The 20,544-nt window shown below is 40.2% G+C and overlaps 1 protein-coding gene across 1 annotated transcript; it reads right to left on the bottom strand.

Moving 5' to 3' along the window:
* Positions 1-660: 660 nt before the first annotated feature.
* LOC116371657 (gasdermin-E-like) lies at positions 661-19,532 on the bottom strand. Its single transcript, XM_031820548.1, has 10 exons — positions 19,484-19,532; positions 18,887-19,139; positions 18,479-18,683; positions 16,331-16,505; positions 10,937-11,057; positions 10,261-10,386; positions 8,965-9,092; positions 5,037-5,208; positions 4,856-4,929; positions 661-1,777 (listed from the first exon to the last, which is right to left on the bottom strand). Exons 2-10 carry the CDS (start codon positions 19,107-19,109, stop codon positions 1,550-1,552), a joined length of 1,452 nt encoding a protein of 483 aa, XP_031676408.1. The 5' UTR covers positions 19,110-19,139; positions 19,484-19,532; the 3' UTR covers positions 661-1,549.
* Between the last annotated feature and the right edge of the window lie 1,012 nt (positions 19,533-20,544).

Raw genomic sequence — 20,544 nt, 5'->3', positions numbered from 1 at the left:
GTCTATAACCGTTCTGTAACTTGTAATGTATTTGTCGGTTTCATGTGCACTCCAGGAAGAGTAGCTGCTGCATGTACAGTATCTAATGGGGATCCTAATAAACTAACCCCCCCCCCCCCCTTTAATGTCCCACTTTATGTTGTATTATCTAATGGGGATCCTAATAAAGTTACCCCTCCCTCCCTCCCTCCCTCCCTCCCTCCCTCCCTCCCTCCCTCCCTCCCTCCCTCCCTCCCTCCCTCCCTCCCTCCCTCCCTCCCTCCCTCCCTCCCTCCCTCCCTCCCTCCCTCCCTCCCTCCCTCCATCCCTCCTTCTGTAATGTGTCTTTATGTTGTATTATCTAATGGGGATCCTAATAAACTAACCCCCCCTGTAATGTCCCACTTTATGTTGTATTATCTAATGGGGATCCTAATAAAGTTACCCCTCCCTCCCTCCCTCCCTCCCTCCCTCCCTCCCTCCCTCCCTCCCTCCCTCCCTCCCTCCCTCCCTCCCTCCCTCCCTCCCTCCCTCCCTCCCTCCCTCCCTCCCTCCCTCCTTCTGTAATGTGTCTTTATGTTGTATTATCTAATGGGGATCCTAATAAACTAACCCCCCCTGTAATGTCCCACTTTATGTTGTATTATCTAATGACTAGAAGAATGGAGGTCGGACGTCTGATATCGTTTGTTGAACTTTACTGAAAACATTACAAGGATACATTCACTGTTGTTCACTAGTTCTGTAGCTCAACTAGTGCAGGAGTAAAATACTGAATGGTTCAAACAGGATTGACAAGTTTCATAATATGCCATTTAGCAGACACTTTTATCCAAAGCAACTTACAGTCATGCGTGCATACCTGTTACATTGCCAAAGCAACTTACAGTCATGCGTGCATACCTGTTACATTGCCAAAGCAACTTACAGTCATGCGTGCATACCTGTTACATTGCCAAAGCAACTTACAGTCATGCGTGCATACCTGTTACATTGCCAAAGCAACTTACAGTCATGCGTGCATACCTGTTACATTGCCAAAGCAACTTACAGTCATGCGTGCATACCTGTTACATTGCCAAAGCAACTTACAGTCATGCGTGCATACCTGTTACATTGCCAAAGCAACTTACAGTCATGCGTGCATACCTGTTACATAGCAACTTACAGTCATGCGTGCATACCTGTTACATTGCCAAAGCAACTTACAGTCATGCGTGCATACCTGTTACATTGCCAAAGCAACTTACAGTCATGCGTGCATACCTGTTACATTGCCAAAGCAACTTACAGTCATGCGTGCATACCTGTTACATTGCCAAAGCAACTTACAGTCATGCGTGCATACCTGTTACATTGCCAAAGCAAGTGAAATAGATAATAAACCAAATTTAAATAAACAATAACAAATGAACAGTAAACATCACACTCACAAAATATTATGTAAGAATATTCGAAGATAAATACACAATGCAGGGAATTAACAATCAATGGAAATAGTTGTTTTTCAGTTCAACGTCTGTTTAGAATCTGCGTGTGGGATTCTAGTCCATGACTCTCTGCCTCTCTCTCAGCTTAAACTAAATAGGCCTTTCACAGTGATACTCATGACTAGAGGAAGGTATCCAGGCTGGTCCTTCATCTCTGTCCTCAGTGTGTCCTCCTCTCTCTTCAGTGTAACTTTAAAGAGACCAAAGAGACTCTCTGTCCTCTGATACAGCTCCTCCTCAGTCAGAACAGCCAGACCAGCATCTCTCAGAGAGAGGGTCTCCCCACTCCCTGCTGCCACATGCTGCACCTGGAGGACAAGCAGCACAGGAATACATTGATATGCTTTATTTTCTGGGTCATTCTGCATCCCTCCACTTTGCAACAATGACAAACACTTTAAAATGACAAATAGTTAGACATTATACATGTTTTAATTGATATTAAACTGTTTATCAATGTGAAACATAATGGAAGTCCTTTATACTGCAAAACGTTATCTTAGTGGCATGTTTTTGGGATATATTATTTTGAATTTGATAAAATAAACAAAATTATTTCATATATTTTATAGATCAATGAAAATAAATATAATACATTGTTAACCCCTTGAACATCACTCATTACAAAGACAAATATATATATATATATATATCTACACAGTAAACTACATTTATGAATACACTGTATATAGATCAATAAAGCAAAGAAGGCCACTAATATATTTATATATTTACAGTTATTATGTGTCCCTACGTTTTATGTAATTAGTGTTACCGCCTTAGGAGAGGGGTCAATATTAAAGAAGATTTTTAGCTAATCACACCCTTTTAGTATGTCATCAATGTTATGATTCCATAGATAATTGGTGTGTTTAAATAAAACATATCATTGGTGTAACTCAATTTAAATGAAGGGAAATTACACTCTGAGCAAAATGATTCATCAAATCTCTTTAGTGAATGATTAAGTCAATTATTTTTAAAGGTTAAATGACCTTAGATTTGAGATCGGTGGGCTCCATTTAAGAAAATCCTAAAATACTTACAAAAAGTAATTGGTGTGACCTATACTTTGATGTAACACATCGTTCAGCTCCACCACTATCCAAGAGATGGCGCTGTTCTGCATGTAATTCTGGCTTTCACTCATGTCACAACATTATGTCAGTAAGCAAACACATTTGATGTGTAATTGCTTGAGCTAATCAAGCACACAGTACGTGCTCGCTTCCCTGTTGTACTGTTATTTTGCCAAATGTTATTTGAGGAAAGGCAGCTCGCTAATGCAGCGGTTTCATTCTCACTCAGTGATCTGTTGTGGAGAGGCTAGCCAAGCCCGCTTGGGTGCTGCATAGAGAGTCATTAGTAGTGCCCGCCCATAGTTGTTAATCGTCTTCTAGCTACCTAGCTGAAAAGTCATCATGAATCATGTCAACAATCACCAAGAAAATTATTTTCAAACTTGTAGAGCTAAAATATATTGGTGCTCATCAACCGCTGGACAGGCTTCCGTTAAAATAAAGCAAGTTATAAAATAATTAAGCTCATCAAAGGTAAGTTCATATTTATAATGCTATTTCTGACTTCTGTTGACTGCACAACACGGCGGATATCTGTTTGGCTGTTTTGTTGTCTGAGCGCTGTACTCAGATTATTGTAAAGCTTTTTTGAAATCTGACACAGCGGTTGCATTAAGGAGAAGTTTATCTAAAGTTCCATGTACGAGCCTCCCGGGTGGCGCAGTGGTTAAGGGCGCTGTACTGCAGTGCCAGCTGTGCCACCAGAGACTCTGGGTTTGCGCCCAGGCTCTGTCGTTACCGGCCGCGACCGGGAGGTCCGTGGGGCGACGCACAATTGGCCTAGCGTCGCCCCGGTTAGGGAGGGCTTGGCCGGTAGGGAAATCCTTGTCTCATCGCGCACCAGCGACTCCTGTGGCGCGCTAACCAAGGTTGCTAGGTGCAAGGTGTTTCCTCCGACACATTGGTGCGGCTGGCTTCCGGTTTGGATGGCGCTGTGTTAAGAAGCAGTGCGGCTTGGTTGGGTTGTGTATCGGAGGACACATGACTTTCAACCTTCGTCTATCCCGAGCCCGTACGGGAGTTGTAGCGATGAGACAAGATAGTAGCTACTAAAAACAATTGGATACCATGAAATTGGGGAGAAAAAGTGGTACAAATACAAAAAATAAAAAGTTCCATGTACAACACTTGTATTTTCATCAATATTTATGACGAGTATTTCTGTAAATTGATGTGGTTCTCTGCAAAATCACCGGATGTTTTGGAACTACTGAACATAACACGCCAATGTAAACTCAGATTTTTGGATATAAATAAGAACTTTATCGAACTAAACATGCATTTATTGTGTAACATTAAGTCCTATGAGTGTCATCTGATGAAGATCATCAAAGGTTAGTGATTCATTTTATCTCTATTTCTGCCTTTTGTGACTCCTCTCTTTGTCTGGAAAAATGTCTGTGTTTCTCTGTGACTAGGTGCTTACTTAACATAATCGTTAGGTGTGCCTTTGCCGTAAAGCCTTTTTGAAATTAGATACTGTGGCTGGATTAACGATAAATGTATCTTTAAAATGGTGTAAAATACTTGTATGCTTGAGGAATTTTAATTATGAGATTTCTGTTGTTTTTAATTTGGCGCCCTGCACTTTCACTGGCTGTTGCTGAGGTGGGACGCTACCGTCCCGAATATCCCAAAGAGGTTTTAACAGACAGGCAGAGGCAACTGCACTCAGAATGGTGTTCTGCTGCGTCCCATCACTCTAACAGTGATTAGCAATATTGCAGAGCGATGCTGATATTGATTCTGAAGTAAAATAGACTTTACTCTATAAAGTATGCTGGACTACCGTGGTCTTCCTTGCAATAGGAGCCAAAGATATGGACAGTAGCATATACACTGGTCATAACCCTTATGTTATAACGTTTGTGTGTGTCTGATAAGTATTTATGATGGTACGTCCATTCAATGTTTAGTGTAGTGTAGTAATGTATCGATGCATATTCACTTTTTTTTCAATGAGTTTGCCCCACCAATATTTTTGTTAAAAATCGCCACTGGTTACCGTCAATGGTGTTACTACTGCTACTGGTGGTACAATGTTATCATAATGGTAGAAATATTAGTTTATTTAACATGGGAAGATACATTTACATAAACCTAAATACATTTACATAAACCTAAATACATTTACATAAACTCAAATACATTTACATAAACCCCAATACATTTACATAAACCTAAATACATTTACATAAATGCAAATACATTTACATAAACCCAAAACATTTACATAAACAAAAACCTAGAAAAATGAACTCCAGGTCATACAGGACTGGAGGCTCAATCAAGCAGGTGTGAACTCACCAGGATCTGCAGGGCCTGTAAGACTGGAGGACTGCAACAGGATCCCAACACAGAGAGACCTTCATCTGTCATTCCTGAATAAATAAATATACACACATAAAACCACAGTAGTGAACCTAGTTTCCCAGGAACTGATCAAATAATAACTGGAGAATCCTGTGAAAACTGCTCTCTATCTCACCGTCCATGGCACTGACAATGAGGTGGACGGCACTGAGAAGTGAGGATCTGATCTCGTCCTCATCCTTCCCAACACATTGGTCTACAAGATCCAGTATGGCCTGGACTGTCTCCCTCTCAGGCTCTTCCAGGTCACCCAGGTCAGGAGTCTCACCTTCACACAACTGATCCAGCTGTGACAAGGGGTGGGGGAGGGGGAGAGAGAGAGTGTGAGTGAGTGAGTGAGTGAGTGAGTGAGTGAGTGAGTGAGTGAGTGAGTGAGTGAGTGAGTGAGTGTGTGAGTGAGTGAATGAATGGTAAAAAGAGACAAGGCAAGAAGGGCCTTTGCTCTTGGGGGAGGCAGGTAGACTAGTGGTTAGAGCGTTGGGTCAGTAACCGAAAGGTTGCTACATCGAATCCCCGAGTAGACGAGGTCAAAATCTGTCATTCTGAACAAGGCAGTTAACCCACTATTCCTAGGATGTCATTGTAAATAAGAATTTGTTCTTAACTGACTTGCCTGGTTAAATAAAAAAATGCCATCAAAATTTGACGTTTTCAGCACCCCACACTACAAATACTTGAATCAGATATAGAACCTGTTACCACTGGTTATGGTTGTGAGGTCTGGGGTCCGACAAAATGGGACAAACACCAAATTGACACTCTGCAGAATTCTGCATCCTCCGTGTACAACATTAAACACCTAATAACGCATGCAGAGCAGAATTAGGCCGATACCCACTAATTATCAAAATACAGAAAAGAGCCATTAAATTCTACAACCACCTAAAAGGAAGCGATTCACAAACCTTCCATAACAAAGCCATCACCTACAGAGAGATGAACCTGGAGAAGAGTCCCCTCAGCAAGCTGGTCCTGGTGCTCTGTTCACAAACACAAACAGACCCCACAGAGCCCCAGGACAGCAACAGCAACATAATTAGACCCCAAAAAATCATGAGAAAACAAAAAGACAATTACTTGACACATTGGAAATAATTAACAAAAACTGAGCAAACTAGAATGCTATTTGGCCCTAAACAGAGAGAACACACTGGCAGAATACCTGACCACTGTGACTGACCCAAAATTAAAGAAAGCTTTGACTATGTAGAGACTCAGTGAGCATAGCTTTGCTATTGAGAAAGGCCGCCATAGGCCGACCTGGATTTCAAGAGAAGACAGGATAGGTGCACATTGCTCACAAAACGAGGTGGAAACTGAGGTGCACTTCCTAACCTCCTGACAAATGTAAGACCATATTAGAGACACATATTTCCCTCAGAATTTTAAAATAAATCCTATTTTGATAAACTCCCTTAACTATTGGGGAAATACCACAGTGTGCCATCACAGAAGCAAGATTTGTGACCTGTTGCCACAAGAAAAGGGCAACCAGTGAAGAACAAACACTGTTGTAAATACAACCCATATTTATGTTGATTTATTTTTGCTTTTGTACTTTAACTATTTGCACATCGTTGCAACATATTTGAAATGTCTTTATTATTTTGGAACTTTTGTGTGTGTAATGCTTACTGTTATTTTTATTGTTTATTTCACTTTTGTTTATTATCTATTTCACTTTCACTTGTAAACATACAGTACCAGTCAGAAGTTTGGACATAGCTACTCATTCAAGGGTTTTTCTTCATTTGTATTATTTTCTATATTGTAGAATAAGTGAAGACATCGTAACGATGAAATTACACATATGGAATCATGTAGTAACCAAAAAAGTGTTAAACAAATCAAAATATATTTTAGATTCTTCAAAATAGCCACCCTTTGCCTTTATGACAGCTTTGCACACTCTTGGCATTCCCTCAACCAGCTTTACATGGAATGCTTTTCCAACAGTCTTGATGTAGTTCCCACATATGCTGAGCACTTGCTGGCTGCTTTTCCTTCACTCTGCGGTCCAATTCAGCCCAAACCATCTCAATTGGGTTGAGGTTGGGTGATTGTGGAGGCCAGGTCATCTGATACAGCACTCCATCACTCTCCTTCTTGGTCAAATAGCCCTTACACATCCTGGAGGTGTGTTTGGAGTCATTGTCCTGTTGAAAAACAAATGATAGTCCCACTAAGAACAAACCAGATGTGATGGAGTATCGCAGCAGAATGCTGTGGTAGCCATGCTGGTCAAGTGTGCCTTGAATTCTAAATAAATCACAGACAGTGTCTCCAGCAAAGCACACCCACACCATCACACCTGCTCCTCCGTGCTTTCCGGTGGGAACCACACATGCGGAGATAATCCGCTCACCTACTCTCTGCATCTCACAAACACACGTCGCTTGGAACCAAAAATCGTAAATTTGGACTCATCAGACCAAAGTTGTGACGTGATGAGGTTGGATCCAGGTGCAGAGAAGAGACCAGATGAGGAATCAGTGGCTAAACATACATACTTTACTGAGAAACGGTATCCAACGGATCACAGTAACAACAAACACTAAGTCTCAAAAACTCACTCAGGAAACAAACGCACACGGTAAACAATTGAAGCTTCAGCAGGAAACCAGAACACACCCCTGTTTTAACAGGGAAATCATAATGAATAATAGGACACAGCTGAGTGTTGTTAATGTCTCTAGGTGACAAGTGGAACCATGACAAAAGGACAGATTTCCACCAGTCTAATGTCCATCGCTTGTGTTTCTTATCCCAAGCAAGTCTCTTCTTCTTATTGGTGTCCTTTAGTAGTGGTTCATCTTTGTAGCAATTTGACCATGAAGGCCTGATTCACACAGTCTCCTCTGAACAGTTGATGTTGAGATATTTCTGTTACTTGAACTACATAAGCATTTATTTGGGCTGCAATTTCTGATACTGGTAACTCTAATGAACTTATCCTCTGCAGCAGAGGTAACTCTGGGTCTTTCTTTCCTGTGGCGGTCCTCATGACAGCCAGTTTCATCATAGAACTTGATGGTTTTTGCAACATTTTCCACATTGACTGACCTTCATGTCTTAAAGTAATGATGGACTGTATTTTCTCTTTGCTTATTTGAGCTGTTCTTGCCATAATATGGACTTGGTCTTTTACCAAGTAGGGCGATCTTCTGTATACTACCCCTACTTTGTCACAACACAGCTGATTGGCTCATACTGTAAGGACCGACGCTGGAGTAGAGAAGCAGGTACGGGGAGTCAAACATTTAATCGGAACAGACATAGAACAAGACAGGAAGAGCATCAGCACAATGCTGAAGTAGGGAAAAGAGGGGGGGGGTGACAGACAGATATAGGGGAGGTAATGAAAGAGGTGATTGAGTCCAGGTGAGTCCAATAATCGCTGATGCGAGTGACGGGGGAAGGCAGGTGTGCGTAATGATGGCTGGCAGGAGTGCATAATGCTGGGGAGCCTGGAGCGGGAGCAGGCGTGACACAAAAGCATTAAGAAGGAAAGAAATTCCACAAATTAACTTTTAACAAGGCACACCTGTTAATTTAAATACATTCCAGGTAACTACTTCATGAAACTGGTTGAGAGAATGCCAAGAGTGTTTAAAGCTGTCATCAATGCAAAGGGTGGCTACTTTGAAGAATCTCAGATATGTGTTATTTCATAGTTTTGACGTCTTCACTATTATTCAACAATGTAGAAAATAGTAAAAATTTTGATAAACCCTTGCATGAGTAGGTGTCTCCAAACTTCTGACTGGTACTGTATGTTTCCCATGCCAATAAAGCCCCTTGAATTGACATTGAATTGAATTGAGAGAGAGAAAAAGAGAGAGAGAGAGTATATTTAACACAGAGAGAATATTACAGATATTCAGGGTGAGATATTCATTCCTGCCATTAGTTGTGTGTGTGTGTGTGTCTACATTGTGTGTGTGTGTGTGTGTCTACATTGTGTGTGTGTGTGTCTACATTGTGTGTGTGTGTGTGTGTGTGTGTGTGTGTGTTTGGGCCCTGTTTCTTTACGCCTCACTCACCACACTCTCCAGCACACTGACTGCCTCTCTGTCCTCCATGGTTGTCTTGAGGAGCTGGAGCAGAGAGGAGCGTTTGGCCACCGGCAGGACTGACAGCAGCTGGAAATGACCACTCAGTTTCTCCAGTTCTGTCAACACACAAACAATACAGAAACCATTTTATCAAAGTGTCTTACTTTCATGTAACAAATCCATACATTTTTATATATTTCAAAAGTGTGGTAACTTTGTAATTACTAATCAGAGAAATATTGAACATTCCATAGACATTACATTTTGACCAGACGTTCCATTCAGTAGACTACATGTTGACCAGACATTCCATTCAGTAGACTACATGTTGACCAGATGTTTCATTCCGTAGACTACATGTTGACCAGACGTTCCATTCAGTAGACTACATTACATGTTGACCAGACGTTCCATTCAGTAGACTACATCACATGTTGATAAGATGTTCCATTCAGTAGACTCCATGTTGACCAGTCTTTCCATTCAGTAGACTACATTACATGTTGACCAAACCTTCCATTCAGTAGACTACATTACATTTTGACCAAACATTCCATTCAGTAGACTACATTACATGTTCACCAGACGTTCCATTCAGTAGACTACATGTTGACCAGACGTTCCATTCAGTAGACTACATGTTGACCAGACATTCCATTCAGTAGACTACATTACATGTTGACCAGACATTCCATTCAGTAGACTACATTACATGTTGATCAAACCTTCCATTCAGTAGACTACATTACATTTTGACCAAACATTCCATTCAGTAGACTATATTACATGTTGACCAGTGGTTCCATTCAGTAGACTACATGTTGACCAAACCTTCCATTCAGTAGACTACATTACATTTTGACCAAACATTCCATTCAGTAGACTACATAACATGTTGACCAGACGTTCCATTCAGTAGACTACATGTTGACCAGACGTTCCATTCAGTAGACTACATGTTGACCAGACATTCCATTCAGTAGACTACATTACATGTTGACCAGACATTCCATTCAGTAGACTACATTACATGTTGACCAAACCTTCCATTCAGTAGACTACATTACATTTTGACCAAACATTCCATTCAGTAGACTATATTACATGTTGACCAGTGGTTCCATTCAGTAGACTACATGTTGACCAAACCTTCCATTCAGTAGACTACATTACATGTTGACCAGATGTTCCATTCAGTAGACTACATGTTGACCAGAAGTTCCATTCAGTAGACTACATCTTGACCACTAGACAGGAGACATTACCCTCCACTGGCATTATTACCTTTGTTCAGATTTAGGGGACTGTTGGTATCAAAGTCGCCTCCCTGGTCCATAAATCCATCTACTTCCAACCCCTCCTTTGACTTATCTATTTCAAAGCCCCCATTGTTGCAGATGAGGCACAGCTCTGTGGGCAAGAGCAGACAACAGTCATAACCAGTCACACACAGGCAGATACAGTGGCCATACTAAATAGAGTGGCTGTACTAAATAGAGTGGCTGTACTAAATACAGTGGCTATACTAAATACAGTGGATATACTAAATACAGTGGCTATACTAAATACAGTGGATATAGTAAATACAGTGGCTATACTCAATACAGTGGATATACTAAATACAGTGGATATACTAAATACAGTGGATATACTAAATACAGTGGATATGCTAAATACAGTGGCTATACTCAATACAGTGGCTATACTAAATACAGTGGATATGCTAAATACAGTGGCTACACTCAATACAGTGGATATACTAAATACAGTGGATATACTAAATACAGTGTAAATACAGTGGATATACTAAATACAGTGGATATACTAAATACAGTGGATATACTAAATACAGTGGCTACACTAAATACACTGAGGAACATAGACGCTGGCTGTGTACTTTACCATGGTACTTAACCATGCAGCTATACCTGGGACATTGATAAACCATACACTTCCTCACCAAACTGTCCATTGCATTTGACGTAGAGTTCAATCAGACTGTAGGCCATGACAGTATTTGCAGGAATACCCAGTGACACATCACTATCTGTCTGAGTACTGCCGCTCTGCTTCATAGAGGCCTGTGGAGAAAATGTAAAATCAGTCAGAGACGTTTGGTACACAGATGACCCAGATTCTAACCCAGACAGTCATCTATTCAAAGGACCTTGCTCCCAGACAGACTAAATAACTTATTTGCTCGCTTTGAGGACAATACAGTGCCACTGACACGGCCTGCTACCAAAACCTGCGGACTCTCCTTCACTGCAGCCGATGTGAGTAAAACATTTAAACGTGTTAACCCTCGCAAGGCTGCAGGCCCAGACGGCATCCCCAGCAGCGTCCTCAGAGCATGCGCAGACCAGCTGGCTGGTGTGTTTACGGACATATTCAATCAATCCTTATCCCAGTCTGCCGTTCCCACATACTTCAAGAGGGCCACCATTGTTCCTGTTCCCAAGAAAGCTACCGCCCTTTAGCACTCACTTCCGTCATCATGAAGTGCTTTGAGAGACGAGTCAAGGACGATATCACCTCCATCCTACCTGACACCCTAGACCCACTCCAATTTGCTTACCACCAAAATAGGTCCACAGACGATGCAATCGCAACTACACTGCACACTGCCCTAACCCATCTGGACAAGAGGAATACCTATGTGAGAATGCTGTTCATCGACTACAGCTCAGCATTTAACACCATAGTACCCTCCAAACTCGTCATCAAGCTCGAGACCCTGGGTCTCGACCCCGCCCTGTGCAACTGGGTACTTCTCCACTCCATTGATCTTCAACACTGGGGCACCACAAGGGTGCGTTCTGAGCCCTCTCCTGTACTCCCTGTTCACCCACGACTGCGTGGCCATGCACGCCTCCAACTCAATCATCAAGTTTGCGGACGACACTACAGTGGTAGGCTTGATTACAATGACGAGATGGCCTACAGGGAGGAGGTGAGGGCCCTCGGAGTGTGGTGTCAGGAAAATAACCTCACATTCAAAGTCAACAAAACAAAGGAGATGATCGTGGACTTCAGGAAACAGCAGAGGGAGCACCCCCCTATCCACATCGACGGGACAGTAGTAGAGAGGGTAGTAAGTTTTAAGTTCCTCGGCGTACACATCACGGACAAACTGAATTGGTCCACCCACACAGACAGCGTGGTGAAGAAGGCGCAGCAGCACCTCTTCAACCTCAGGAGGCTGAAGAAGTTTGGCTTGTCACCAAAAGCACTCACAAACTTCTACAGATGCACAATCGAGAGCATCCTGTATCACCGCCTGGTACGGCAACTGTTCCGCCCACAACCGTAAGGCTCTCCTGAGGGTAGTGAAGTCTGCACAACGCATTGGGGGCAAACTACCTGCCCTCCAGGACACCTACACCACCCGATGTCACAGGAAGGCCAAAAAGATCATCAAGGACAACAACCACCTGAGCCACTGCCTGTTCACCCCGTTATCATCCAGAAGGCGAGGTCAGTACAGATGCATCAAAGCAGGGACCGAGAGACTGAAAAACAGCTTCTATCTCAAGGCCATCAGACTGTTAAACAGCCACCACTAACAATGAGTGGCTTCTGCAAACATACTGACTAACTCCAGCTCACTTTAATAATGGAAATTGATGTAAAAAATGTATCACTAGCTACTTTAAACAATGCCACTTAATATAATGTTTATACCCTACATTATTCATCTCATATGTATATGTATATACTGTACTCTATATCATCTACTGCATCTTTATGTAATACATGTATCACTAGCCACTTTAAACTATGCCACTTTTATGTTTACATACCCTACACTACTCATCTCATATGTATATACTGTACTCGATACCATCTACTGCATCTTGCCTATGCCGTTCTGTACAATCACTCATTCATATATCTTTATGTACATATTCTTTATCCCTTTACACTTGTGTGTATAAGGTAGTAGTTGTGGAATTGTTAGGTTAGATTACTCGTTGGTTATTACTGCATTGTCGGAACTAGAAGCACAAGCATTTCGCTACACTCGCATTAACATCTGCTAACCATGTGTACGTGACAAATAAAATTGGATTTGATTTGATTCTACACCATTGCATTTTCAGGAAGTGTTTCTAATGTCAAGAACAGGAAATGATGTGGTAACTAGAGCTGGGTCATTCCACCAATTCGGTTTGAGAAGTGTAACTTGAAAAAAAAATTTGCATCACAAGAGGTATCCTTCTTTTATGACTATAGTAAGTCCCATATAAAGTAAGTTTGAACATAACTAGGGATGTCCTTGTGACAGGGGGAATGTAAGCTTGTTGTTTGAAGGGATTGGCAATTGAATGCAAGCTTCACAAAAAATGAAAAATTGTTAAAACATTTCTAGCATGTCTATCTATGGTGCGCTGTGGTCCACCTGCTCAGTGTTCCACCACAAAACACAAGATAATTGGCAAAAATAATAAAACCAGCTGACCTGCTTTTACACTATAATTTGAATATTAGATGTTCAATATTTCTTCTGAAAAAAACATTTAAAAAGGAATAGTGTTGAGAGTTCAGTTCACATAAAAGGACCTTAAAATGAGGGACGGACGTTACATGAATGCTGCATGGATGGACAATATGCTGAATGGTGGCACTTTAACAAGTCTTTATTCATATCAACAATCAGATTTATTGAATTCTCCATGTGGTCTATATTAATGAAAGGGCACTTCATTTAATTTAACATGCTTTTAAAATTCAATATTGGTGCACAATTTATTCTGGAACAACCCAGGTACAGCATTCTGACTTGAGCAAGAGACAGTATTACCACTACTGAACAGACATCTGTGAGTATTACCACTACTGAACAGACATCTGTGAGTATTACCACTACTGAACAGACATCTGTGAGTATTACCACTACTGAACAGACATCTGTGAGTATTACCACTACTGAACAGACAGCTGTGAGTATTACCACTACTGAACAGACATCTGTGAGTATTACGAAATACTGAACAGACATCTGTGAGTATTACCACTACTGAACAGACATCTGTGAGTATTACCACTACTGAACAGACATCTGTGAGTATTACCACTACTGAACAGACATCTGTGAGTATTACCACTACTGAACAGACATCTGTGAGTATTACGAAATACTGAACAGACATCTGTGAGTATTACCACTACTGAACAGACATCTGTGAGTATTACCACTACTGAACAGACATCTGTGAGTATTACCACTACTGAACAGACATCTGTGAGTATTACCACTACTGAACAGACATCTGTGAGTATTACCACTACTGAACAGACATCTGTGAGTATTACCACTACTGAACAGACATCTGTGAGTATTACGAAATACTGAACAGACATCTGTGAGTATTACCACTACTGAACAGACATCTGTGAGTATTACCACTACTGAACAGACATCTGGGAGTATTACCACTACTGAACAGACATCTGTGAGTATTACCACTACTGAACAAACATCTGGGAGTATTACCACTACTGAACAGACATCTGTGAGTATTACCACTACTGAACAGACATCTGTGAGTATTACGAAATACTGAACAGACATCTGTGAGTATTACCACTACTGAACAGACATCTGTGAGTATTACCACTACTGAACAGACATCTGTGAGTATTACCACTACTGAACAGACATCTGTGAGTATTACCACTACTGAACAGACATCTGTGAGTATTACCACTACTGAACAGACATCTGTGAGTATTACCACTACTGAACAGACATCTGTGAGTATTACCACTACTGAACAGACATCTGTGAGTATTACCACTACTGAACAGACATCTGTGAGTATTACGACTACTGAACATCTGTGAGTATTACCACGACTGAACAGACATCTGTGAGTATTACCACGACTGAACATCTGTGAGTATTACGAGTACTGAACAGACATCTGTGAGTATTACCACTACTGAACAGACATCTGTGGGTATTACCACTACTGAACAGACATCTGTGAGTATTACCACTACTGAACAGACATCTGTGAGTATTACCACTACTGAACAGACATCTGTGAGTATTACCACTACTGAACAGACATCTGTGAGTATTACGAAATACTGAACAGACATCTGTGAGTATTACCACTACTGAACAGACATCTGTGAGTATTACCACTACTGAACAGACATCTGGGAGTATTAACACTACTGAACAGACATCTGTGAGTATTACCACTACTGAACAAACATCTGGGAGTATTACCACTACTGAACAGACATCTGTGAGTATTACGAAATACTGAACAGACATCTGTGAGTATTACCACTACTGAACAGACATCTGTGAGTATTACCACTACCGAACAGACATCTGTGAGTATTACCACTACTGAACAGACATCTGTGAGTATTACCACTACTGAACAGACATCTGTGAGTATTACGACTACTGAACATCTGTGAGTATTACCACGACTGAACAGACATCTGTGAGTATTACGACTACTGAACATCTGTGAGTATTACCACTACTGAACAGACAGCTGTGAGTATTACCACTACTGAACAGACATCTGTGAGTATTACCGCTACTGAACAGACATCTGTGAGTATTACCACTACTGAACAGACATCTGTGAGTATTACCACTACTGAACAGACATCTGTGAGTATTACGAAATACTGAACAGACATCTGTGAGTATTACCACTACTGAACAGACATCTGTGAGTATTACCACTACTGAACAGACATCTGGGAGTATTACCACTACTGAACAGACATCTGTGAGTATTACCACTACTGAACAAACATCTGGGAGTATTACCACTACTGAACAGACATCTGTGAGTATTACGAAATACTGAACAGACATCTGTGAGTATTACCACTACTGAACAGACATCTGTGAGTATTACCACTACTGAACAGACATCTGTGAGTATTACCACTACTGAACATCTGTGAGTATTACCACGACTGAACAGACATCTGTGAGTATTACGAAATACTGAACAGACATCTGTGAGTATTACGACTACTGAACATCTGTGAGTATTACCACGCCTGAACAGACATCTGTGAGTATTACCACGCCTGAACAGACATCTGTGAGTATTACCACGACTGAACAGACATCTGTGAGTATTACCACGACTGAACAGACATCTGTGAGTATTACGACTACTGAACATCTGTGATCTGTCAATATGGTCCTGACATTGACTTTATTTATGAAGGCCTAGCTTTCATGAAGTGAGATTATTGAGATTAAAAATCTATTTTACAACAGAGATGATCTAAATCTGAGTTACCAGTAAAATATGAGGAAAATATAATTCACTTCAGTAGAACACTTGGTAATCTTTCCTCCTACCTTCCCGCTCAGGAACACACAGGCGCTCACGTTGGCTCCTACATTGCCATGCTTAAGGACATTGTTTGTGACCGGGCAAGGTAGTGACGTCATAATCCTCTCCGTCAAGACGCCTAGCACTGCCCTGGGATTCGCACGGGTCTGCTTGATCACAGGATGGGACATGTCCAGAACTCTGCAGGAGGGACACATTTTAGGTCATATTTCATAGAAATCTGGAAACACTGGAAAGCTACTTTAAAAGTAAACAAATGGATGTAACAATCACAGATTGTCCCTTTAAACTAAACTAGTAGTGAAAACAGTGAGGATGTAGTTTAAGTTTCAGGAAGTTGCTAAACCAGTACAGTTCCACTTCTTTGTTGTCTGTTTGTTGGTATGTTGGTTTGTTGTCACTTCAACCTGAAAATGTCCTTTTTACACAAAAGACCTGCCTGATGTCATTGCAACCAGTTTTGCTCACTGGTCTTGGGTCTTGGACTCCTTGGGAAGGTGAACTGTATGATGTATTATGACTGTATTGTGACTGTATTATGATATATTATGACTGTATAATGATGTATTGTGACTGTATTATGATGTATTATGATGTATTATGATGTATTATGAATGTATTACGACTGTATTATGACGTATTATGACTGTATTATGACTGTATTATGATGTATTGTGACTGTATTATGATGTATTATGAGGATATTATGATGTAGTATGACTGTATTATGATGTATTATGAATGTATTATGACTGTATTATGACGTATTATGACTGTATTATGATGTATTATGACTGTATTATGATGTATTGTGACTGTATTATGAGGAGATTATGACTGTATTATGACTGTATTATGATGTATTATGATGTATTATGACGTATTATGATGTATTACGACTGTATTATGACTGTATTATGACTATTATGACGTATTATGATGTATTATGACTGTATTATGATGTATTATGATGTATTATGACTGTATTGTGATGTATTATGATGTAATATGATGTATTATGATGTATTATGACTGTATTATGATGTATTGTGACTGTATTATGATGTATTGTGACTGTATTATGACTGTATTATGATGTATTATGACGTATTATGATGTATTATGACTGTATTATGACGTATTGTGATGTAATATGATGTATTATGATGTATTATGATGTATTGTGACTGTATTGTGACTGTATTATGACTGTATTATGACGTATTGTGACTGTATTGTGACTGCATTATGATGTATTATGACTGTATTATGACGTATTATGACTGTATTATGATGTATTATGACTGTATTATGATGTATTGTGACTGTATTATGAGGATATTATGACTGTATTATGACTGTATTATGATGTATTATGATGTATTATGACATATTATGATGTATTACGACTGTTTTATGATGTATTATGATGTATTATGACTGTATTGTGACTGTATTGTGATGTATTATGATGTAATATGATGTATTATGATGTATTATGACTGTATTATGATGTATTATGACGTATTATGATGTATTATGACTGTAAAATGACGTATTGTGATGTAATATGATGTATTATATGTATTGTGACTGTATTGTGACTGTATTATGACGTATTATGACTGTATTATGACGTAGTGTGACTGTATTGTGACTGTATTATGATGTATTATGCCTGTATTATGATGTATTGTGACTGTATTATGACGTATTATGACATATTATGCCTGTATTATGACGTATTATGACTGTATTATGATGTATTATGACTGTATTATGACTGTATTGTGACTGTATTGTGATGTAATATGATGTATTATGACTGTATTATGATGTAATATGATGTATTATGATGTATTATGACTGTATGATGACTGTATATGACTGAATTATAACTGTATTATGATGTATTGTGATGTTTTATGACTGTATTATGACTGTATTGTGACTGTATTGTGATGTATTATGATGTTATATGATGTATTATGACTGTATTGTGATGTATTATGATGCATTATGATGTATTATGACTGTATTATGACTGTATTATGATATATTATGATGCATTATGATGTATTATGACTGTATTATGACTGTATTATGATGTATTATGACTGTATTGAACATATGTATAGTATAGGGTAACTCACCTGTTTTTTGAGTAGTTGTGTAAGTCCTTCACATCAACCTTCTCTTTGTTCAGGCTGCCAAGGGACAGCTTCTGTTTGGTGGACCATTTCCCTTCCACGGTCAGGTTGAAATCAGCCAACTTTGCCTCCAAGTTTCCATCTGCATTCATTTCTTTCTTGTCACCAAATGTCCCACTGTAGTCCACAAAGTCAGACTCCTTGACAGCTGAGGGAAAGTTCAACATTTGAATGGACTCTATGCTATTATACCACAGCACATATCTATAACAGACACATCCATGACATTAGCATTTTCCTATTCTGCTCAGAAAAACAAGAGTAGGATAAATATTTAAATCAATGGTCAGATATTTTAGAACAACAACAACCCATAGTTATTTGTCACTAGCGGGATGCTCTGGTGCTTACTTGGGCTTAAAGGTGTGTTTCCAGGCTCTCCAGGCTCCAGAACATCACCGAGGGTAAAGCCAGGGGACTGGTATTTGGGTTCCTGCCAGAAGCATCTGTGCCTGGTCTTGACAATGAGTGATCGGAGATTCAGTTTGTCTGTGTCATTCAGACTGGACACAGGGATCAGGTGTCCCGCATGATCTGTGTCCTTCACGAAGGCTTTTGTGGCTTTGGCAAACATCTGAGAGATGGTGATGGATCGTGTTTCTGGCTGCAGCAGATGACAAAGACACAAATGACAAAAGACGTCTAGGAAACAAAACTAAGATGAACACAAGAACACTCAAAACATACAACATCTTCTGAAGAGCATTCTAAATACATTTCACAGTTGGCAAGACACTCAATATTGCAAACACAATCTCTTTGAAAGGTTCACTTTCCCTGGGAAAAGAGTGGATCAGAACAGAGTAGCAAACAGGAAATACAAACAGGAAATCATTTTTGACCAAAATGTTGGTTATATATCATTCAAGACTATACAAAGCATGCTGTAGGTTTGTATTAATTGTTTTATTTCAACAATCTGCAAGAGCTTCAATACCTGGTTCTCACCAATTCTTCCTCTGGGTCCTTATGACTGACAGGTTGTAGAGATATGCTCTTAAGAAGGAGATACTAGTATGTCTGAAATGCATTAGCTAAGAGTTCATTACATACTAGTAGGAGGAGTCTCTTTAACTTAACCCCTTACTGGTAAACTGTCCTGTTCCACTCTTACATTCCTGCTCTTCACTTCTGTTTTATTTGATGAGAAAATAACTTCACTAGAAGCAGTTAGAACTCAAGGATCAACATGCCTGTATTGTTTTGTGTTTAAGAGCAGGGATTGGCTGTCGTCCATTGTTATATCCTTGGTACATACCAAGTTGCAGGGAAGGATAATGTGGTTTGATGTGTTGTCATCCTCATGTCAGTGAAGCAGTATTGGGGAGTAGTTCTTAAAATAGCACAGTTTAATTTGTACAGGTACATGAGTGTACATATTACCAAAGTGCTTAGCTGGAAGGCCCAAGTAGAGAGTGTGCTGGAGGACCAAGTAGCTGGAAGGTCCAAGTAGAGAGTGTGCTGGAGGACCAAGTAGCTGGAAGGTCCAAGTAGAGAGTGTGCTGGAGGACCAGGTAGCTGGAAGGTTCAAGTAGAGATTGTGCTGGAGGGCCAAGTAGCTGGACGGTCCAAGTAGAGATTGTGCTGGAGGTTCAAGTAGCTTATTAGATCTTATGGAGCATCTAACATACAAGCCAGTTTTACATACACTAGGTTGGAGTCATTAAAACTTTTTTTTCAACCACTCCACAAATTGGCTCTCATGCGGACCGCCACAGGAAAGGAAGACCCAGAGTTACCTCTGCTGCAGAGGATAAGTTCATTAGAGTTAACTGCACCTCAGATTACAGCCCAAACAAATGCTTCACAGAGTTCAATTAACAGACAGACACATCTCAACATCAACTGTTCAGAGGAGACTGTGTGAATCAGGCATTCATTGGTTAAATTGCTGCAAAAAAAACTACCAAAGGACACCAATAATAAGAAGAGACTTCCTTGGGCCAAGAAACATGAACAATGGATATTTGACAGGTGGAAATCAGTCCTTTGGTCTGATGAGTCCAAAT

The sequence above is a fragment of the Oncorhynchus kisutch genome, unplaced genomic scaffold (assembly GCF_002021735.2).
Source record: "Oncorhynchus kisutch isolate 150728-3 unplaced genomic scaffold, Okis_V2 scaffold3465, whole genome shotgun sequence".
Taxonomy (NCBI): domain Eukaryota; kingdom Metazoa; phylum Chordata; class Actinopteri; order Salmoniformes; family Salmonidae; genus Oncorhynchus; species Oncorhynchus kisutch.
This window is presented reverse-complemented; position numbering and strand designations above follow the sequence as displayed.